The following is a 23,388-nucleotide window of genomic DNA, read 5'->3' as shown; positions in this document are numbered from 1 at the left end:
TCCGTCCAAACTTGCATTTCTGCTTGATGAAAATTCATGCATCACTCTTAAAACGTGCCTTGCTGCTGCAGCCTCTCTGCTCAGTAAAAGATATACGATCTCACGCCTCTCTTCCCCAGAGCAAAGCAAACAGACAAGACAGTTAAACACTCCGCAGCTCAAACCGGCCAGATGCCCGACCACTTCAAAGAGGCAGCCAAAAGGAGTTATATCAAAGACACTTTTAATAACCTGCAGCATCCTCTCCTGTTCCCACCCACCAGCATGGAAAAATGGAATGCTTTGGCTACAAAGATGTAACTTGCTTCGCTTAAGACCCACCCTTTTTTTAAAGGAAGATGATATGGGACCTGAGGGGGAAATGAGGGAAGCCATTATAACCAGATTTCAAAGTAAAACATTAGAACAGCTTAGTGGAATTGAGACCCAAGCCCATTTGTACATTGGAGATATTAAGGCCGACTAGTGATATTAAATCTCTTTTTTCCCCTGATAGGGCAACTAGGATGTTCGCTTCAAAAATGTTCTCTTCAAAAAAAGTTGTGTCCAAGGAACAGGGACTCCAAACAGCACCAAAAAGAAGCATGCTAACAAGGGAAGAAAAGCACTTCAGCTGCCCCACCCCCACTCCATTTTCCCACCTGAAATAAGACCGGAGGGACAGAGGGGAGGGACAGAGGGGATGAAGGAAGGGGTCATAACTTCCCCAGTACCACCTTGTGCTTTCCCTCCATACCCTGGGGAGCAGCTGTGGCTCAGTGAAGAGCATCTCCTTGGCATGCATAAGGTCCCAGGTTCTATCCCTGGCATCTCCAGTTAAAGGGACTAGGCAAGTAGGTGATGTGAAAGACCTCCGCCTGAGACCCTGGAGAGCCGCTGCTGGTCTGAGTAGACAATGCTGACCTTGATGGACCAAGGGTCAGATTTAGTAGAAGGCAGCTTCATGTGTTTTGTGTATGTAATATTTCATGGTTCATACTGGGTGATAAAATGTATGAAATCGGCTGTGTTACATATGAACAGATTCTGAATTATTCTTTGGGGAGGGGCTGTGGCTCAGTGGCAGAGCCTCTGCTTGGCATGCAGAAGGTCCCAGGTTCTATCCCTGGCATCTCCACTTAAAGGGACCAGGCAAGTAGGTGATGTGAAAGACCTCAGCCTGAGACCCTGGAGAGCCGCTGCTGGTCTGAGTAGACAATGCTGACCTTGATGGACCAAGGGTCAGATTCAGTAAAAGGCAGCTTCATGTGTTTTGTGTATGTAATATTTCATGGTTCATACTGGGTGATAAAATGTATGAAATCGGCTGTGTTACATATGAACAGATTCTGAATTATTCTTTGGGGAGGGGCTGTGGCTCAGTGGCAGAGCCTCTGCTTGGCATGCAGAAGGTCCCAGGTTCTATCCCTGGCATCTCCACTTAAAGGGACCAGGCAAGTAGGTGATGTGAAAGACCTCAGCCTGAGACCCTGGAGAGCCGCTGCTGGTCTGAGTAGACAATGCTGACCTTGATGGACCAAGGGTCAGATTCAGTAGAAGGCAGCTTCATGTGTTTTGTGTATGTAATATTTCATGGTTCATACTGGGTGATAAAATGTATGAAATCGGCTGTGTTACATATGAACAGATTCTGAATTATTCTTTGGGGAGGGGCTGTGGCTCAGTGGCAGAGCCTCTGCTTGGCATGCAGAAGGTCCCAGGTTCTATCCCTGGCATCTCCACTTAAAGGGACCAGGCAAGTAGGTGATGTGAAAGACCTCAGCCTGAGACCCTGGAGAGCCGCTGCCGGTCTGAGTAGACAATACTGACTTCGATGGACCAAGGGTCAGATTCAGTAGAAGGCAGCTTTATGTGTTCATACGTGCACCTGTAGGTGGGGTTTTGACGACAGAAATGACATTTGACAGATTTCCTCTGGAAAGCCTCTTCTTTAGCCCACAGAGATGACGTATATCTTCTCCCACCCCACCTCCAAAAAAAGCTGATACCATAATACATTTGTTAAGCTCCCAAATGCCACGGGACTCAGAGCTTTTGTTTGGTTTCGCACTGCAAGAACAAAAACAGTTCCCACCCTTTAAGAAATTCACGTTTCTTTTTCCTAATTGCGTTGGCTAAAATTGTGTCAGTTGAGGAAAAAGAAGACTGCATCAAGCTTTGCGGGTTTTGATTTCCTGCCCAGTTCCAAAAAGAGTTAAGAGTTTCACAAAACAAAGGGAAGGAATGTTATTATTGGGGGAGGGGGAGCTCTCTGACCCTTTAAAAAAAAAGAAATAAAACTGCTCAGTCATGCTGCAGCTCTGTGATTTTTTCATTTGAAAGATTTAGAGAATCATACAGGCCATATGGGGGAAACCATCACAAGGGGCAAAGAAATTTTTTTTTTAAGCCACAGAGGGAAAAAATGTTTAATATAAAAACTTCTGACCAAGGTGCTTGCAGAACGTTTCCTGGTTTATTGGTTTGTTTTTGCATCGAAGTAGCAGTTTTTGGCAACGGAAGAGTTTTGGCCAAGGCTTGGGAAGTCACAGTCTGCCCTAAGAAACTAGAAATTGGAGGGTTGGGAGAAGAACCTGATTTCTCCAAATAAAAATTTACTTGGGGTTAGAGCAGCTTGCACACAAACGCCTTTCTCTCCTCAAAGGCAGAGGTGTGGATTCCCTCTGAGACCAGATTAAGCCACACCTGACAGCCTTCCTCAGAACAGGGGTCAGCCATAAGAACATAAGAAAGGCCCTGCTGGATCAGACCCAGGCCCATCAAGTCCAGCAGTCTGTTCACGCAGTGGTCAACCAGGTGCCTTTAGGAAGCCCACAAACAACACGACTGCACCAGCACCATCCTGCCTGTGCTCCAAAGCACCTAGTATAATAGACCTGCTCCTCTGGTACTGGAGAGAATAGGTATGCATCATGACTAGTATCCATTTTTACTAGCAGCCATGGATAGCCCTTTCCTCCATGAACATGTCCACTCCCCTCTTAAAGCCTTCCAAGTTGGCTGTCTGTCTGTCTGTCTGTCTGTCTTTCTGTCTTTCTTTCTTTCTTCATAAGAAAGGTCATGCTGGGTCAGACCCAGGCCCATCAAGTCCAGCAGTCTGTTCACACTGTGGCCAACCAGGTGCCTCTAGGAAGCCCACAAGCAAGACGACTGCAGGAGCATTGTCCTGCTTGTCTTCCACAGCACTTAATATAACAGGCATGCTCCTCTGAGCCATCAAACCGGCTGCTCCAGACCGGCCTTGCCCATGTCCCTGAAGGCTCCTTGCTCCCAGACGTATTACTTAGCCCGCCTGCTTCCCCCCCAACCTCTACATCCCTCCTGGGGTTTTCTCCCTTTCAGGGCAGGAACCTGTCTCCTCATAACCCAGGGGTCCCCAACCTTTTGAAGCCAATGGGCACCTTTGGAATTCTGACCCAGCGTGGTGGACGGTAGGGTTGCCAGCTCCAGGTTGGATATTTTGAGGGGGGGGGCTGCCCACTTTCTAAAACCACTTGGCATTCACCAGGAAAGGTGTTGTTGGATGCCATGGTGCCCATTGGCACTATGCTGGGGACCCCTGTCATAATCTATATCATGCCACCAATGCGAATGGCACTTTACAAACAAAACAGTAATGAGGGGCAGGGAAAACCCTACTGGCTCCTGGCATCACCTGATTCCTATTGAGCTGGTAACTGCAATACTGTTCTCTGACCATCTTCAGGGGTGGCGCTGAGGAGCATCAGGCCAGTGGCTTCCTCCTCTAGTAAGCTACTTCAGTCACCCAGGGAGTAAGGCTCTCGGGTCAATTTTCTAAAGTTCATTGTATATGAAGGACAACTTTCCAGCGTGGTGTAGTGGTTAAGAATGGTGGACCCTAATCTGGAGAACAGGGTTCAATTCCACACTCCTTCACATGAAGCCTGCTTGGGTGACCTTGGGCCAGTCACAGTTCTCTCGGAACTCTCTCAGCCTCACCTACCTCACAAGGTGTCTGCTGTAGGGAAGGGAAAGGAAGGAGATTGTAAGCCGGTTTGATTCTCCTTAAAAGGTAGAGAAAGTCAGGGTATAAAACCCAATTTGTCTTCTTCCAGAGGAAAGCTCTCCTCAAACAGCAGAAGTCCCCCCAGGATGGTGCCCCCCAGAATTTATTTGCAGCCCTGGTAGCAAGAATAAGTCTTGTACCTCATTCACAAGGCACAAAAATCCCTGGGAATCTCTCCAAAAACTCAGCGCCACTGAGGCAGTCTGGAGAGCTGGGAGTTAACTACGGCAAGTCGCATATCCTATATATGTAATCTTGGCCACTGGGGAAAGATAAATAACCAGCATTACGCTCTTATGAAGAGGTTGCGCCACTTCAAATTCCACAGTAGGAGATGGGAATATCCAATTACACTGCAATCTTGGTCACAAAGTGATAGTTATTTTGTTCAAGTAAAAAGTTTAAACCCCCTTTTTCTTCTGTCTGCTCGGCAAGAGCTCAGATACCAAAGAGACTACTCCGCCCCCCTCTGCTTTGAGAGTGGATGGCTATTGTATTTTTGTTTTTACAAGAGAGAGAATCAGAGAAAGAGTGAAGCAGCACCAGGTCAGTCCAGACATTATTTCAGCGCTGAAAGCACAGAGATTTTTCTGCTAAAAATCATATTTGTGCCTTTCAGGGTCAGAAAGGAAATTTATTGAAACTCCACGTCTGTGTCAGAAGCCCGAACTGGCCAAGCCCCAACCCCACGGCTCGTGCTCCTTCCCAGGAAGTGGGGCCAGAAAAGTATCTCAAATTCCTACACGCCAGAAACAAATTTCTAGATTCTTCCCCAGAACTTCCTCCCTATTCTCGGGGTTAGCGTGAGGTCTACCCTGAACAAAGCAGTACTGAAGTACTGTACTCTTTCCAGGTAACCTGAAAGCCACGTGAGCTCCCCTTAGCAGGTTCCATCTTTAGCATCCAGCTCTTGCATTCAACCAGAAAGCATCTTGTGGTCTTAAGATACCTTCCACCTCAACAGGCACAGAACAGCAGGGTCAAGAACGCCCAGATTGGGCCCAAGAGCATAAGTTGCCAATTACTTAACCTCTCTCCCAGCCCCCATGCTCAAGATAATGTATTGCACCCAATACACAGTGATGGTGAAACTATCCAATGTGTTAAAAGGAAAATCGATGGAAGAATTTTGAAGAATTTCAAAGAAATTGATGTCTTATTATGAATATGAAAAACTTAAGGTGTAATACAGTAGAAGAAGAGTTGGTTTTTATATGCCGACTTTCTCTACCACTTAAGGGAGACTCAAACCGGCTCACAATCACCTTCCCTTCCCTTCCCTACAACAGACACCCTGCGAGGTAGGTGGGGCTGAGAGAGCTCTAACAGAGCTGTAACCTGCCCAAGGTCACCCAGCCGTGTGTAGGAGTGGGGAAACAAATCCAGTTCACCAGATTAACCTCCGCTGCATGTGGAAGAGCAGGGAATCAAACCCGGTTCTCCAGATCAGAATCCACTGCTCCAAACCACAGCTCTTAACCACTACACCACGCTGGTGTAGTAAAATAGAAGTTAGTAGAGAGTATGTTGTGGAATTTTAAAGTCTGTGTTGAACTGGTCTTTTGACCGCAATAAATGATTTGTTGTTGTTGAAGTTAGTAGATATTAGTATTTAGATGCATACTAACATGTATATCTTAAATGGTATAAGCTGAAATGATTTGATAACTGATCTCATATGTAATAAAAAGTAGAAATAGAGGGTGCAGTAAAGCCAGAGGGGGAGAATAAGCTTAATTAAGAATAGCTATAATAAATATTGTATAATCTTCAAGTGGAGAATGGGAAAGTAGTTGGAATAGTCATGAATGCAATTATAACTAAAGCAGATATAATGGCAATGGTTATAGAATAGTATATTAAGATGATTAACTTATTTTTAAGATATAAAATGCAAGTTTTTGAAAAGGCAATTATTTACTGGAACCCCGAGAACAGTGAAAAAAGACTGTGTGAACGTGTATGTTTGTTATTGTCTTGCTTGTTTTATAAAATTTATAATATGTTTTTTTTTTAAAAAAAGATAATGTATTGCACCCAACAAAAACTGCTCCTTCGCTCAGGCCACAGAAACATCTAAAAAGCACAGCTAACTCTTCCACCCCAACTGGGTGTTAGGGAGCACCAACTGAGGCAGCCAGAAGGTCCACGGCGAATGGACCACTGCTGGCCGGAGCTGCCAACCCCTCACCCTCAGAACTGCTGCAGCGCAACAGAAAATTCCATCAAGGCCCTCTTCCTTACCGGTTGTTCCTCTGCTCTGCCAACAATAACCTATTGCAATCAGACTGTTTGGCATCAGGAAAACAACTAAGACGCCTCCAGACTAACTCTGGCCATAGCAAACCACACGCTTATCGCACCAGAGTGCGTGGGGGTGGGGGGGTGGGAGGCCAAATGTTAGCAGTGTGCATGAGATGACGCGCATTCACACACATAAACAGCCAGGATGGATTAAAATGAGCCACACCTTTCCACAACAAACCACAAGAGGAGTGTGAGAACTCGCTCGTCAGAAGTTCCCTCAGGCAAATCCAAGTCCTGCAAAACGAGCGAGACCATTGCAAAGGGAACAACCCATTTTTTGAACGGAGCAGATACGCCGACCCAACAGTGGCAGTTACGTAAGCCGGTCAGATGGCGCAAGAGGAATTTCCAAGAGATCCCCAACAAGCAAGGCGATCACCAAACCTCTGGTGTAAATTTGAGGCTGCAAACCCCTCGCTGGGATGATCGTCGCCTCTTGGTTTCTATTTTTGATAACAATTGTTCAGGAGTTTATTTCCGAAAGCTGTCTTGCTAAAACTGTCATCAAAAGGGTTGCTCGGAATCGAGAAATTAAAACATCTGCCAACCTGAGAATTCTCCAGGTGTGACGCAGGGAGAGTTCGTAGCCTCCGTTTCAGTGTAGGACAACGTGGAATCAGAAAGATCTGGGAATGAGAAGAGAAAGATCGACAATTATTCCACATGATGAGGAGCACAGTCATTCTCATGAGTGTGGCACAGCAGTTGCTGCACATCCAGAAAGCAAAGTCATGTTCACACAAACAGGACATGCTCAGACAAATTGTTATACCGCTTTTAACTCCTGCTTCATTCTTATTTGGGCTAATTTACGTGCTACCCTCTATGGAAGACAAGCAACAACCCTCAGTGGATTCCCGCTATTTCATTGCCAAGACAATGAAGGAGGAAAGCTTACAAATACAAAGGGTGTGTGATGGGTAGCCATGTTAGTCTGTCTTTAGCAGTAAAAAAAAGCAAGAGTCCAGTAGTCCCTTAAAGACCAACAAAATTTCTGGCAGGGTATAAGCTTTCATGAGTCACGGCTCACTTCTTCAGGTACAACTAGAATGTGAGTCCATCTATTCTTAAGTAGAGAAGAGTTAATTCAGACACTCAATGGCAATAGCATACAATTGTCAATAGCAAGTAAATGACATTAGCGGGCACGATTGGATTAGGTGTGATATGCAGAGGGGAAGCAGGCATGGAGAAATCAGCATTGGTAATGAGACAGGAATCCCAGATCTCTATTCAATCCAGGAGAATGCTTAGTCTTGAGAGGTGCCAATGGGTAGGAGTTCAGAAAATGCTGTTCTAGATCTGCCATGAAAATGTTGGCATACCGTGGAGCCATGCATGTGCTCATGGCTGTGCCACTGATTTGATATAAAGGGTGGGGGGTAATCCTTGAAGAATGATGGCAGCTGCCAGAAAGATTTTCATGCCTGGAGAACAAGATGTGGAAAGAGGAAAGCATGGTTGTGAGTGGTTTTGGTTAAAGCTCACTTCTTCCCACTTAATACAGATGGAAGGGGCTTAATTAAACCTCTTCCCTCATTAAGTGAGTACCGTCTGAACATTTACTTCTTGAAATTACTACTTACTGAAATATTTATGTCCTGCCTTCCACAGAATCTTGAAGGCAGCTAACAACCATTAAAAAAAAAACCTTTCTTAGCTGGATCAAAATAATACAAGTCAGAAATAATCAAAATGGTTAAAAACTATGAGCAACAACCAAACGGGGAATTAAACAGCAGAGGCTAAACAAACAGCCAGTTATCATGAGCACCCCAACAGACATGTATTAAATGCCAAACACTCTCTGGAATGAAACCATTTTTGCCTGGTGCCTCAATGGCAACGGGGCAGAGTGAGTTTCCTTGGGCAGGGCGTTCCACAGCTTCAGCACCACTGCTGAGAAAGCCCTGTCGTGTATAACCAGTGTGGTGTAGTGGTTAAGAACAGTGGTGTGGAGCGGTGGACTCTGATCTGGAGAACCGGGTTTGATTCCCCACTCCTCCACATGAGCGGCGGAGGCTAAAACTGGGTTTGTTTCCCCACTCCTTCACACAAAGCCAGCTGGGTGACCTTGGGCAAGTTACAGCTCTGTTAGAGCTCTCTCAGCCCCACCTACCTCACAGGGTGTCTGTTGTGGGGAGGGGAAGGGAAGGTGATTGTAAGCCGGTCTGAGTCTCCCTTAACTGGCAGAGAAAGTCGGCATATAAAAACCAACTCTTCTTCTTCTAACCGTCCTCCTGATGGGGTTGGTGGGGATCACACACAATAGAGCCTCCATGGAAGAGCGCAACCTCCAGCAGGTTCATAGGGAAGAAAAAGGAGTTCTGCAGCATACTCTGGACCCAGTGCATGTAGAGGCCAAACACGCCACTCTGAATCAGGCCCGGACACCCAGCTTGAAACCAATGAAGGCGTTGCTGCTCTGGCGTTCTTGGGCCCTGTCGTTCCCAGCCCCGCCTGTGGGTGGGTTGCAGTGACCCAATCTAGGTGTCACTAGGGCAGTAACTCTTGAAATGTGGGTCAAGACCCAAAAGAAGGCCACAGCACTCTGGCAGGTGGGTCACGAGGTCAGGAGCAGGGAGGGATAATTGGGGAGAATGGACTGCGGGAGTTCCCGATGGCAAATCTAGGTTTGCTTTGGCAGAATGTGTGAAATAATCTTGTTGGCTCCCTAATGACGTATATCGATAAAAACTAAAAAACGAAAAATAAAATTATAAACTGACTGAGTGTGAGATTGTCGTGGGGAGTGAGAAAGTGGCATGGAGTTACTTTTTAGGCAGGTCCCCAAAATCACAGTAAGACTAAAAGTGGACTATTTCCTGAATTTTGAGAGCCTCCGCACGAGTGTATGCGCTACTATAGCTTGGGAGTCCATGAAAGGGCTCCACTGATCAACCAGCTTTACCTGGGAAAAGGCACCCATATCCATGCTATGGGCCAAGGTGTACTAGGCCCCTTCCTGCTCATATGGTGCAGACAAAATCCTTCACTGTTACTGCAGAGTATGCCCTACAACAAACTCCAATGCGTTTGGTCAGATTCACTGCTAGTCTTCTGCCATTAGAGCTCACATCATGCTCCCTTCCAGGGTGGTGTAGTGGTTAAGCACGGTGGACTCTAATCTGGAAAACTGGGTTCGATACCCCAATCCTCCACATGAATGGTGGACTCTACTCTGGAAAACCGGGTTTGTTTCCCCACTCCTCCACATGAAGCCTGCTGGGTGACCTTGGGCAAGTTACAGCTCTGTTAGAGCTCTCTCAGCCCTGCCTACCTCACAAGGTGTCAGTTGTGGGGAGAGGACAAGAAGAGGATTGTAAGCCAGTTTGAGACTCTTTCAAAGGTAAAGAAAATCAGGTTATAAAAACCAACTCTTCCTCTTCTTCAAAGCTCCTTCAGATTACCAAGGAACTGACGGGGTTCTCTTAGGCAATGGAAGATGGCCCTCAGAGAACAGAAGGGGAGAAGGATGGGGGGAGCCAACCTCAAGAAAGACTCTCCTCCCAAATCGCTTGTCCTTATGGACGTTTTATCTAAGCAAGCAGAACTTGCCCATTTACCAACAAAAAAGAGGCTTGTTTCCTTTCTAGAAAAGGAGAGCGGAATACACCTCCGAGAGACACTCCCACAATTACAGTAGGTGTTGCCCTCCTTGAGGTGAAGAGGTGGGCTGCTCTCTGGCAAGGGGCTTTGTCCACTCAAACAACCTTGACAGACGTTAACTAACTAAGTTTTAGTTTGTTCATGCCAGACCCTGACTCAACATTCCCCTTCATTTTCCTGATGCGCCAAAGCCGACAGAGCACACTGCCTCAAAAATAACCAAGATTGCGGGAACGAAACAAGTAGGAACTTGGTGCTCTGGGGATAAGGTTACATTAAGCCTCCAAACAATTCATCGTTACTATACTTAATTATCACTATTAAAATTCTTGAAGCTGTTTATTCTTGTTTCCTTCCTTCCTTCCTCCCCTGCTGAAACTAAGGAAACTTTGTTTTAACAAGTTAAATGTCCTTTGTGGGTCTCTCTCCTCCCACCCACCCACCCCGCACTGAGGCCCCTTTAATTAAAACTGTGTTCTAAACGTTTGCTCCAAGATCAACTTTGTGTGTCTTGTCTGCTTTGCAATCACTCCAACCCGAAAAGCAAAGTTCCATTCAATTCTCTGTCCGGAATATACAAGGAAGAAACTGAAAACAACCAGGGAGTCCAATTTTATGCTAGTTGCAGAGGGTAGCCATGTCGGTCTGCAGTGGAACAACGAGATTCGAGTCCAGGAGCACTTTAGAGACCAATCAGATTTTTGGGGTACAAGCTTTCGAGAGTCAAAGCTCCCCTTTCCAGAGCTGACGAAGTGAACTTTGAACACTAGTAGCCCAAACAGCTGTTGGTCTCTAAAGTACTACTGGACTTGAATCAAGCAGATTCTCGGGAAGTTAAGAGTGGCGGACTCTAATCTGGAGAACCGGGTTCGATTCCCCACTTCTCCACACAAAGCCAGCTGGGTGACCTTGGGCCAGTCACAGTTCTCTCTGAACTCTTTCAGCCCCACCGACCTCACAAGGTTGTGGGGAGCGGAAGGGAAGGCGATTGTAAGCCACTTTGAGACTCCTAAAGGTAGAGAAAAATTGGGTATAAAAACCAGCTCTTCTAAAGCAACATTTGGGGCAAGTATGGACCAATTTCCAAGGGCTACATTCACCCTGGGGAGGTACAAGGGTAAGTTCCAGCCCAAAATAGATTACAAGAGAGAAGGATGGAAAGGGATGCCTCCCACTGCCAGTTCCTGCTTTGTTAAGCTTCCTATTACAACCAGGGGATTCACCTTGATACGGTCCAAGCAACAGTTATCACTGTAGGATTCCATGCCAGATCTGTACATTAAATAATAGAATCATAGAATTCAAAAGGACCACCAGGGTCATCAACCCCCTGCACAATGCAGGAAATTCATAACTACCTCCCCACCCCACACCCAGTGACCCCCTCACTCCATGCCCAGAAGATGGGGGGAAACCCTCCAGGATCCCTGGCCAATCTGGCTTGGAGGAAAACTGCTCCCTGACCCGCTTTCTAATCCCAAGAGATGGGCACTGGGGATCCAGTCACAGCTTTAGAAACCCACCCACGATGCTGCTGACATGGCCCCACTTTTGGTTCCCCACCACAGGAATGCTCTTAGCAACCAGCTCAAAGAATCCGGTGCTCTGACCTTAACGGTGACCAGTGCGCATTTCCCTCTTCTCTCCAGCCCCAGTTGCACTCCCTTCTTTTCGTCTCACTCTCCTCACCCTTTACTCCTGGGAGCATGCAAGCCCACGACCCGCAGTTCAAAGCTCCGTCACCTCCACCCAGCTCCGATCCAGCCAGCGTGCCCGGGATTCCTGTCCACCTGAACAGCCGCCGAACGGCGAGCCAGGTATCACATCCACCAAAGGCGATGTTTAAATTCCTCAACGACAATATATACTTTGGATGACAGCTCGCTTTTGGATTCTGCCAGTTTTTAAGTAGGTCGCAGTTTCATGCCCGGTCTCTTTGACCATGTTCCCTTTGATTTATTTTCCTCTAAACAGAAGTCTTTAAAGGAGGGGAGGGAGAGGAGATGGGCCACTCAAAGCATCTTGCCATACAGTGCTCCAGATGCAGTTGCCATCTTTGTTCCTCTGGCAAAGGTACGTTTTAAATAGATATCAAAGATATCCCTTTCACTATTCCCTGAATTTCCCACCACAGAAGGCAGGGGTGTTCCTTGCTATCAACAAGACCATATGGAAGAAAGTGTGAATCTTACTCTAAGCAAGAGAACCAGGTTAGATACTAGAAAGCAGAAATGGCCAAGTGCAATCCTAAACAGAGTTACACTTCTTGGCATCAATGGGCTTGGAAGGGCATCGCTCTCCTTAGGGCTGCGCTGTATGAAAACCCACGTTGTGGTATAGGAGGGCCTTTACGCTGGCAAGATGCGCAGCCCTGGTAGATATAAGAAGGTACCGAGATCAGAGAGACTTCCATCGGGATCAAACTCAGGTCGTGAGCAGAGCTTGGACTACAGTACTGCAGCTTACCACTCTGCGCCACGGGGCTCTTGTCAGTAGGTGATGAGAAAGACCTCTGCCTGAGACCCTGGAGAGCTGCTGCCACTCAGAGTGGACAATGCTGACTGAATACCAGAATGATACCCAGGCACAACTTACTACAAGATAAGCCCAGAGAGAATGACAACAGAACACCTCTGGTTGTCACTTATAGCTCCCAACTAAAACCAGTCCAACGTATTATTAAGGACCTACAACCAATGCTGGATTGTGACACTTCCCTCGCTGAAGCACTGGGGGGGCGTCCCTTTCTTGCTTACAGACAGCCGGCTAACCTAAAACAACTTCTCACCCATGATGATAAACTACTTAACAGGAACATGGACTCTGGCACCAAGGCCTGCAACAAACCAAGGTGCCAACTTTGCCCTCATATAGATTCTAGGAACACAATCTCTGGACCCACCAATGTCAGCCACACTATCTCAGGTTCATACTCCTGCTCATCTTCTAATGTGATTTATGCCATCACATGCCAGCAATGCCCTTCCACAATCTACACTGGACAAACAGGTCAGTCTCTTAGACAAAGATTAAATGGACATAAGTCTGACATCAGAAACCACAATATTCAAAAACCAGAGGGAGAACATTTCAACCTTCCAGGACATTCTGTTGCAGATTTAAGAGTAGCAGTTTTCTTACAAAGGAATTTCAAAGGGAGATTGGAAAGAGAAACTGCTGAATTACAGTTGATATTCAAACTAAAGACAATGCATTTACCTGGGCTGAATAAAGACCTTGCATTCATGGCTTATTACCAATGCTGATTTCTCCACACCCATCTCTCCCCTGGACACCACAGACTCTTCTGCATACCACACCTAATCCCATCATGCCTGCTATTCACATTTACATACTGTTAACATTTACATACTAATGCTTGTCTGAATTCACTCCTCTACTTAAAGACAGATGGATTCACATTCTAGCTGTATCTGAAGAAGTGAGCTGTGGCTCATGAAAGCTCCTACCCTGCCAGAAAATATTTTTGTTAGTCTTTAAGGTGCTACTGGACTCTTGCTCTTCTCTACTACTGCAGACAGACTAACACGGCTACCCACTGTGAATGCTGACTTCGATAGACTAATGATCTGATTCCGTATACGGCAAGAAGAAGGGGGTGGCGCCCAGTGGTAGACTGCTTGGCATGCAAAAGGTCCCATGTTCAATCCCCAGCACCTCCAGTGAAAAGCCTCAGTAGAGGATGATATGAAAGACCTCCACCTCATAGCTACTGCCATTCTGAGTACACAATAATGACCCTGATGGACCAAGGGTCTGATTCAGCATAAGGCAGCTTCGTGCATTCACTGCCACCAAGAATTGTGGAGACATGGCCCATGCGCTCTGGGGCCACTGCTGAATCTCACTTCAAGCTGGAAATGAGCTATTTTTTAATGAAAGGGCAGGAAACACCGATTTCTGCACTTCCACTGTATGATCTAGCAAGTGATGGCTTTTGCCACTGGCATTCTGTGTCACAGCAATGTAGGTATGCCTGAACACCATAATTTCCCACTCCGAGCTGAGCAAACCACATTCCAGTACCTGCCACAATACATCTTTCTTGTTCTGAACATCTCATGCACAAACAAACCGCTAACATACACACAAACTGTGGTCCAATTTCTTGCCCAACCAAATGCAGAGAAAGTCTATATGGAGGAGATACCTACCCAGCGGCTTTTGTTCATCGTTTGGAGATAGCCGAGAATAAGGAGGGGGTGGAGATTCTGAAAAAGAAGAGGAACTCACATTAACACCACAGAATGCTTTACACAGTGAAAAAGAAAAAAATGTGCTCTCCAACTAAGGATGCAAAAGCTGGGTTGAAATCAGATGGAAATTGACTGATGGCGACATCCCAAGAAGATCAAGAACTCAAGAGTGAGGCCCAGAAGTTTCATGAAATTTTAAATGGACCTCCACTGACCAAGGGTTTTGTCCTTCCTTCCTCATTATCTCCCAGGAACTGGGTAATTTGCATGGTATGCTAGATACTTTATCGAGTGGAAACCAGGCAGTAGAAGATTCTGCATGGCTCCGAAAAAGGTTGGGATCAACCAATGAGATGGCACTTGGCCACCACGCATATCTTGATGCCAGAGTCATGGGTTGCTTGGCTAAAAAGATATCCCAAACATGTTTATTGGGAATTCCACTCTGACCTGGATAGCCTAGACTAGCCCAATCTCATCAGATCTTGGAAGCTAAACAGGGTTGGCCCTGGTTGGTACTTAGATGGGAGACCACCAAGGAAGTACAGGGTTGCGACGCAGAGGCAGGCAATGACAAACCATTGAGGGCCCTTTCCACCACCAAGTTCCACTGATTCTCATGTTCCAGAACTTAATCACTAGCAAAGATACTGGTGTGCAGGTCAAGGGAAGGCTATCTTGTTGTCCAGGAAGTCATCGACCCTTCAAACAAAAATGGCTTCCAACCAGTTTCTGCCCTTTACCAACCCCAAGGAAACTTGGGAATTGTAGTTCACACGGCAGAGTAGCCCTGCTCAGTTCCAAGACCTCTCGTCAATTTTAAAGAACTACGAATTCCAGAGCTCTCTGGAGAACCAAGACATTCAAACTGGCTTATGCCTGTAGTGTAAACCCGGTTTCATTCTGCAGTAGAAACATTCCCCAATAGCACTGTCATGATTTTGGAAAGCTCTACTCCTTTTGAGGTGGCGGATGCCATGCCAATTCCACTCCAGCTCGTGCACATTTGTTACAAGGGACACGGGGCTGGGTGTACCAGTAATATTTCGGGCAGGGGGAAGGGGAGAGAGAATTCACAAATACAATTAAAGAAAGCGCTCTTGCCAAAAAGAGGGGGGTTCCTTAGCAGGCCTTTCAGTATCCTTAAGGATTGGTTCTTTGCAATTACACACACACACACACACACACAAAATGGAGAGGGGGGGACCAAGTTGCTCCCCCTTTCCATGCCAAGCTAATGAGATCCAGGAGATTATGTGTCCAAGAAAACTTTGGACTTTTAATTTCCCTTCTTCAACCAAATTTCAGCATTCAGGGAGGGAAAAGCTCCTATAAAGTTGGATACCGAGGCTCAGATATCTGGCTGTTCCTGCTGGAAAGGAGTTGTTGAGGAGAGGAACTTTAAATTTTTTCTAAAAAGCAACAACAGCAAGGAAATTCCCACTTGCAATAGGAAAGAAGTTCGAAAAGAGGCACTGCGGCTTTAAGGGAGGCAGCCGGCTTCCCTGGTAGTCAGCCTGGCGCCAGCAAAATGCAAACTGCATATTATCGCCACTTCTTCACCTAAATAGTGAGGGGGGAACCTCCTAAGGAAAGAGAAAAAGAGGGGGGGGGCTTTTTAAGCACAACACGAAACTGATCTCAGTTGAAAGGGGATAACGCTAGGGCAAAAGAAAAGGGATTTGAGTGTGTGTGTGCAACTGTTGTGTGTTTCTCTAATTCCCATATTCTTCTGCTTGAAGAAACCAGTCATTTTATAGACCTTTCTTGCCTCCCCCGCTCCCCAAAAAAAGGGAGTTGTGTCTCCTCCGGCATAAACTGAAACCATAGTAATTTTATGGATTTGGTTACAGCGAAATAAGTGTGGCTTTAAAGACCACATACCATTCGAGACAGCAACCTCTGGCAGGGATCCTTGGGAGTGACTCCCCCCTAAAAAGCACGTGCCCACGGAAACGTGCTTAGGGCTGGATCGGGAAGCGCCTCCAAGCCTTCTCCCGAGGAGGGGGCCCTTTGCACGGCTCGCCACCCACCGCAAAAGACTTTTTCTGCGGAATCCAAGCCCCTGGGGAGTTTTCTCCTGAACTCCAAGTGGATAAAAGGCGGAGGGGAATCACGTCCTGTTTCTCCCCCCCCCCACAAAAAAAGCTCATTTAACAAACAACAAAAAACTAAACTAAACCAAAGTGCTTGTTGTGGGAGTGGAGGAAAGAAGCCAAGGTGCCTCTGGTCCCCTTCTCCATAGGCGAGGGAGGATTCTCACAGCATGCTCCAGCGAGCGCCAGCTATTCCCAAAATGTAGGCAGAAATGGGGGAGAGTCTGCGCCGTTTTGTGTGTGTGTGTGTGTGGGGGGGGGCTGGGTCCAAGGGGAAGCCTGGAGACACGCACCCTTCTCTGCCCCCCCCTTTCTGGCTGCTGCCAAACTCTTCCTGATCTCCTTCCAAAAGTGCCCCGCAAAACTTCTCTCCAGGGCTGCCTCCTGATGTCAGCTGACCCACACCAGGGGGGGGTGGAGAAAGGAGGCCCTTTCCCATGCCAGTTTAGAGGTCAGGCGAGGAATCTCGCCGGAGTTAATGGCTGAAAGAGAACATAACGAGAAGCAGAGCTGGATTTTGGATTAATTCGCACGCAGCCAAGGTTGGGAATCTGGGTGTAATCTTATCCCCTTTTCCTGGCACCCCACGGATCCCATTACCATGGGGGGCTGCCAGCATATCCAAGGGGTTCCCAAAGTGGGGCGCTGCCAATGGAACGCTGCCATTGCTTTCCTTCCTCCCCCCACCCTCTCCTCACCAAAGCAAAAATTAATCTACAGATGGCCAAAGCCTGCTGGGTTTCTATGTTTCTCAGCCTGCCTCTTCCACGCTTCATCTCTGAGCTGTGGCTGCAGGAAATTCAAGAGGGGGACCTGAGGATCTGCCCCCCACCCAGGAGTGGGGGGAGGTTTATTGCAGTCAACTTCAAGCAGAACACGAGGACGGGGGAAAACGATCCTTGGCTCGAGGCAGGGTCTCAGCCCCTACCCAAACATCTCCCCTGTACTTTGGCCTGACCAGGGCTTGGTTACTTCTCCAGATATTCACTCCTGGTGGATCTCATGAGCGAGGCTTTAAAACTACCCTGGCTAAAAACAGCCATTCCTTCACCCATCAACACAACAACTTGAAAAGACCTTTGAAACGAAAGCACCAGAAAAAATAACAGGTCTCTCTAAAAAGCTATGTAAAAACACCACCTATTCTTTGACATTTCTCATCTGGACTTTAATGCTGCTCCAAAGGAGTTCACCCACACAGGAAGCCCCTGAAGTCAGAAGAAAGGGTTCCCTTTTCCTATCTTCCAGGAAAAACTAACGACCAGTCCACCTTCCACCTGCAACCCCCTCGCTGACACCCCTGGGGCTCCATGTTGACAATTTGCATTCGTGCCCGCGCCAAATGCATGCAGCACGGATTCAGGTCATGGATGTAAATCCTGCACCCCACGACTCACAGATTTTTTTCTTTCTTAAAAAATAAAAATAAACAACACAAGCTGTAGAAGCCAGATGGCTCTGGAAATAAGGTGGAAAGTTTGCAAGTCATCCGTGGTGACCTCGGAGGCCAGAAGGGGACTCCATCGGGTTTCTGCCGCTATTAATACATTCTGCAGCACTCATGGGGTGTGTGTCAGGTGCTGTACAAAACAGCACAGTTAAGAATCCCAAGCTGTGCCAAGGGGGGTGGGACAAACAGGGAAAGGAGGGAAGTAGGGGAGCTCAGAAGTTAAGAAAGAAAAGTCTAGTCTCTCCCTCCCCCCATACACAAGAGACAGCTTCCTCCATGAAAGGAATTTTATCCTATAGAGGAACATTCCATCTTGCAACCCACCCCCACCCCCCAACCCCGTCTGGAGTCCACCCAGGCTGACCGGTTCACTAGCCGAGAAAGGGTCCTCCTTAACTGTAATCGGATAACACCGTGCCGTTTCCAGCCCCCTGGAGTGTGCCAACAGCTTTCCATTAATACAAATGTAATAGCTAACAAATAAATAAGAAACATGGCCTAACACCCAGAGTTTTCCTGGCAGCCCTGGAAACATGAATGGGCTGACCTCCTCAGAGTAGGTCCAGAGTCCAGCCCTATTCACCCACGCATGCTCATCACACCGGTGGTGTGCAAGCACGAAGTAGGCGGCACCAAACCAAGGAAAGAACTCAAATGTGATGCCCCCCCACCCAGTAGAGCCCATACGCAGAATCAAGGGGGGGGGGGCATTTCAGTGCATGAACCAGCCACGGCTTCAAAATAGTCTTTTGACAAATTTCAGCCAGACCAACTCTGTCCGAATTATGACCCCAGACATCACATTATTGTATGATATCTACACAACCATTGTTGTGCAATCCTACAAAAGGATTTGCGCTTTTTTAATAAATAAAAAAAATCACTATGGTCCGTATTCACTTATGGGCGCATAAATCTAGCACTGCACAAGAGAACACTGTGTATATAAATAGACCCCAACGGCTTTCCCTAATTTAAGCTGCAATCTATTCCCCCCAAAAAGGAGGAATTGAAATATGAGCAAAGGTGTTCCATTGCCAGTTCTGCTCTGCTCCAGGGCTTTTAGGCTGGTGGATCTTAAACATTCTCGGCTCCTTCCACTCAGCTTTGGAGCTTCAGGGTACCTTTAGCACTCAGGCTCTCCAAGATCTACATGTGTTCTAGACTATGGAGCGGATCGGCAGCTAGACGACCCTCAGCGAAATCTGCCCGGCCACCATGGGAAGCCCGACCTGCCACTCCCGGTTACCAACTTAGAGGCAAAAATGGGGGACGAAGTGAGTGGTAACTGCAGTAGAGGGTCAAGCTTCCCCCCTCCCCAAAACCAATCTGGGGCCCAGAAGAGTGGAGTCTTGTCCATCTCTCAAAGGGGCCCAAACTAGTTGCTGACCAGGGTCCTAGAGAAAATGCAGAGAACTGTGGTATTGAACAGCCTGACTTGGGAGACAAACTGCACTGAATTGTGTTACCACTGAAGTCCATGTTTGATTTTATGTCACACCAACTTTTGTGGAACTTACTTTCCCAGTGACATGTGGTGGGGGGGAGGCAAATACACGCAGGAGAGATTCTCAGGTTTTTGCTTCCATTCGCAATTGTTACATCCCTCCGGTGTTCATATCATAGGCGGCCACTGCAATCCTAAACAGGGTTACACCCTTGAACTCAGTTGGCTGAAGGGTATATGATTCTGCTTAAGCTGGCAGTGTGCATCCAAGAAAAATATTGGGAAATATTCGGGGAGGGGCTGTGGCTCAGCGGTTATGCAGAAGGTACCAGGTTCTATCCCCAACATTTTCAGTGATACAGTGAGCTCGGCACCTGGTACTGCAGGTGCCAAAGCTAGAAAATACGTATGAGATCCCCACAATGTTAGGCTCGAGTTTTGTAAAGGGCTGAGAAAGATAACCACCACAAATGACAGATGCGGACCCAGGAGCCACCCAGAGAAGGAGAGTTTTCCAGCCCTCACTTTCCAAATTTCCCCACTTGCCACAAAATGCCCGTTTGCACATCCAAGGACTTCATGGGACTTCTCTATTGCAAATCACGCTAAACTTCAACAACTAAGCACCTCCACTGATTAATTAAGAACCGTCCCTGGCTGCAAAGAAAGTTCTCCCTGGTGCCTTTGGCCTGTGTTGGACCCAGGCCCACGTGTTTACAGTCCCTCTGCAAGCCAGCTTTTCAGCAGCTAAACATGCGACATCGGCTTGGTACGAAACGCAGCACGCCATGTCCACCATGTTAGAGTTAGCCAGTCAAGCCTCACTTGATGCTGCGATCACATCTTTAGAGTCCGGCTCTCTTGCGTGCAGGATGGCTCGCAACAGCAATCCTGCTCCCTCCTCCTGGCTCCCTCCACAATTCAAAGGGGTTGCAAGGGGGGGGGGAGGGATTACACCAAAACCTGGGGAATATTTGGGTAAACAGGTTCTCTTCCTCCCAAAACAATCAGCCCTGTTGTAGTCGGAAAAACTGGACCGATCCCTACATGGGCCAGGGAAAAGAAGTCAAGCCCAGCATTCCTGGCATAAAATGGCAAGGCAAGGAAGGAGGGGACCAGCGGTGGGAAGGCCCTGGGGCTCAAGCTGGCCTGGGAACTACAACCAAAGGCATGCAGGACATACCCCCCCCCCCATCATCCCAGAATGCTTGCTGCCTCTGCTCAGACAGGATCTTCCCAATTTATACCCCACACTTCCCACAAAAGAATTAACATCCCTGCCCCAACCAGTTTACTGTGACGTCACAGAAGCCTAAGATTTAGCATCAGGAGCCAAATTTTGGGACTGACCACCAAACTCAAATTGAGGGGAAGAAATGAGCTCCAAAGTTCTTGCAACAAAGAAGATGTGTGTGATGGGGGGGGGGGGCACCAACTCTATCAGCATCTCGCTTATTAATCTCAAAATCTCAACAGAAGACCAAAATTCAGAGTCAAAGCTCCCTTTTTGGGATACTCTGACTCTGAACCACACAGCAAAAATCATGTCGTCCTCTAAGTCCAACAGATTGACCCCCTGAAACTAACCCCGACACAACTTTGCTAGCCTCTACCACACGGCTACTCCCAGCAGTTCTTTGGGAATGTGTCCCAGGGCTTGAGCCCCGCGAGACAAGTCTCTTCCCTGAAAAAACCCAAAACCGATTAAAAGTCCCTCTTAGCTCCAGGTTCTGTTCCCAGCCGCAACCGCTCGGAAGCCAGGCCTGAAGGCTGAGGATCTCTGACATCTGGTACCCAAAGGTATACTGCCTTGGCCCGTGCAGGTTCCACGGAGGCACTGCGGGGGACCCCCTCCCCCCCCCCGGCTTACCTGGCCCGCACAGCCTGCTGAAGTGGTAGGGGTTGCAGCACACGGTGGGCCCGTCGGGCAGGCCGAAGGTGCGGCACTCGCACAGGGGCTTCAGCTCGGCCGGGTGCTGCAGGTCCGGCCAGCGGAAGAGGCGGCCCAGCACCAGGTGCGGCGGCGGCGGCGGCGGCGGGGCGGCGGGGCCGGCCTCGGCGCGGGGCAGCAGCACGCAGCCGCTGGGCATCCCGCCGCGGGACTCGACGGCCTCCAGCAGGCTGTGCAGGGCGCGCTCCTGCAGGCGCTGCAGCAGCGCGTACGGGCCGCCCTTCCGCTCCCGCGCCCCGGAGCCGGCCGGGGAGGACGAGGACGAGGACGAGGAGGCGCCGTCGGGCTGCCGCTCGGCGAAGAGGCAGCAGCTCACCGTCTGGCCGCCGCCCTCCTCCGGCGCCGCTCGGGCGGCGGGGGCCGGAGCGCCGCCCTCGCCGCGCGCCATGCCCCGCGCCCCGGCCGACGGCTCCTCGACGGCCCTGGCGGCGGCGCCGCGGCCGCTCAGCGCGGGCTCCGGGCCGGCCGCCGCGCCCGCCTCGCCGCCCCCGACGCCGCCATGGCCCGCTCCCGCCGCCGCCGCCGCCGCCGCGCCCGTCCCGTCGCCGCGGGCCAGCACCCGGCTCCTCCAAAGGCGCCGCACCAGCCCGGCCCGTTTGGACCGGAACATGCGAGGCTCCCCGCCCGCCGGCGCCGGGTCAGATCCTCCGCCAGGCGCGCCGCCCCGGGCAGCCGCAGCGCCGCCCGCCGCATCAGGCTCCGGCGCCGCTCGCCGCCTACGCCGGCCCCGCCAGGCAGGCCATGCCGCCCGGCGCGCCTCGCCCCCGCCGCCGCCTCCGTCCCGCGTTGGCCGCCTTAGGGTCCGGGCGGGCGGCGCATGGCCGTCGGGCGGCAGGCGCGCAGCAGCGGAGCCCCCCGCGGCACGAGCGCCTCCCTCCCTGGCTGGGTGGGTGGGTGGTGGGCGGGCTGGGCTGGGCTGGGCTGGGGGCGCGCCTGCCGCCTCGGCCCCTGCCTGGCCGGGGCTGCTTTTTGTTCTGCGGCCCCCGCCGAGCGCGCCCGGCTCATTGGCTCCCGCCCATCATGTGCCCGTCTAGACACTTTGGCGGCGCTCAGCTGCTCCGAGGGTTGCGCAAAGGCCGGCTCCGGTTTCGGAGCGCGCCCCCCCCCCGCCCCCGCCCCGCCCCGCCCGGGGAAAGAGGGAGGGGAGGCGCTCGCCTCGCCACGCCAACTCCAGGCCGGGACATTCCCGGGGATGGGCGGGGGCAGGCTGGGGGAGGGCAAGGCCCCAGCGGGGTCATGAACACACCAAGCCGCCTTCAACGCAACCGGTCCCCCGTGGTCCATCGAAGTCAGCCTCGTCTCCTCTCTCCAGGGGCGCAGGCGGAGCTCTTTCACATCACCCGCTTGCCTAGTCCCTGAAGGTTGAACCTGGGGCCTTCTGCGCGCCAACCATTGAGCCACAGCCTCTCCCCAACACCATAGAGCCCACCCTGGAGGCCAGCGGTGATTCCGCGAAGTCTCCAGGCCACACCTGGAGATGGGCAACCCCGTTTGCCTTGCCCAGAGACTGCCACCCGGGGGCTCTTCAAGCTGTGGTTTCCTGAGACCTGTCCTTGTTGTGTGGGTGTGTGTTTGTTATATTACCAGGGGTGCACCACACGCAGTGGCTCGGCTGGCTTCACAGCACAAGCAGCCTGCGAGGCAGGCCCAGATTCCCACTGAAAAGGAGTGATTTGCGCACAGCCAGGCTGCAGAATGGGGGGAATTGAGATCACATCCAAAGGTAGCACCACCTCGATTCCATCCATCTGGATACTTTGCGGGGAGTTTTAGGACACACAGAAATGGAGAAGGAAAATGTCAGGAAAATGTAAAGGGGGGGGGGGCTCACTGGAAGTCCCCAAGGTTTATGCAACAGCCCAGAAGCAGAGTCAATAGAAACAGTTAACATCCAATTAGAACATCCGATTAGCACAACTTCAATGTGCTTCAATTCTCCCAAGGGGGAAAAAGGCATCCTTCTCCCTTTGCCCAAGAAAACAGCTTACTTTGCACACCTGGCACACCTTGAGCTGCCTTGTCAGAAGGCCTGGGCAGTAAAGGGTCTGAGGCACTACGAGGCAGCTTCATGTGTTGATGTGTTACCATTTAGGATGCAACATATATCCAGAAGACCCCAAGGGAGGTGTCAGAGTCCAAGGAGGGAAGGAGGCCATTTAGCTGGACGACAGACACAGGCGGCAGATTTTTATTTTTAGAAGTAATTCTTGGTTTTAGAGAAGCCCACAATACATGGAGGGAAATTCCTTCTGCTAGAATCACCTTTCTTGCTCCAGAACATTCC

General features: G+C 49.5%; 1 protein-coding gene across 1 annotated transcript in view; it reads right to left on the bottom strand.

The window, feature by feature from the left end:
- Window positions 1-21,714, bottom strand: part of SMAD6 (SMAD family member 6) — a 62,816-nt gene extending 41,102 nt beyond the window's left edge. Inside the window, 5 exon segments of the mRNA XM_056866126.1 lie at window positions 6,883-6,960; window positions 14,119-14,175; window positions 21,024-21,526; window positions 21,588-21,655; window positions 21,658-21,714. Coding sequence (XP_056722104.1) covers window positions 6,883-6,960; window positions 14,119-14,175; window positions 21,024-21,526; window positions 21,588-21,655; window positions 21,658-21,714 — 763 coding nt within the window.
- Between the last annotated feature and the right edge of the window lie 1,674 nt (window positions 21,715-23,388).

The sequence above is a fragment of the Euleptes europaea genome, chromosome 20, assembly GCF_029931775.1.
Source record: "Euleptes europaea isolate rEulEur1 chromosome 20, rEulEur1.hap1, whole genome shotgun sequence".
Lineage (NCBI taxonomy): Eukaryota > Metazoa > Chordata > Lepidosauria > Squamata > Sphaerodactylidae > Euleptes > Euleptes europaea.
This window is presented reverse-complemented; position numbering and strand designations above follow the sequence as displayed.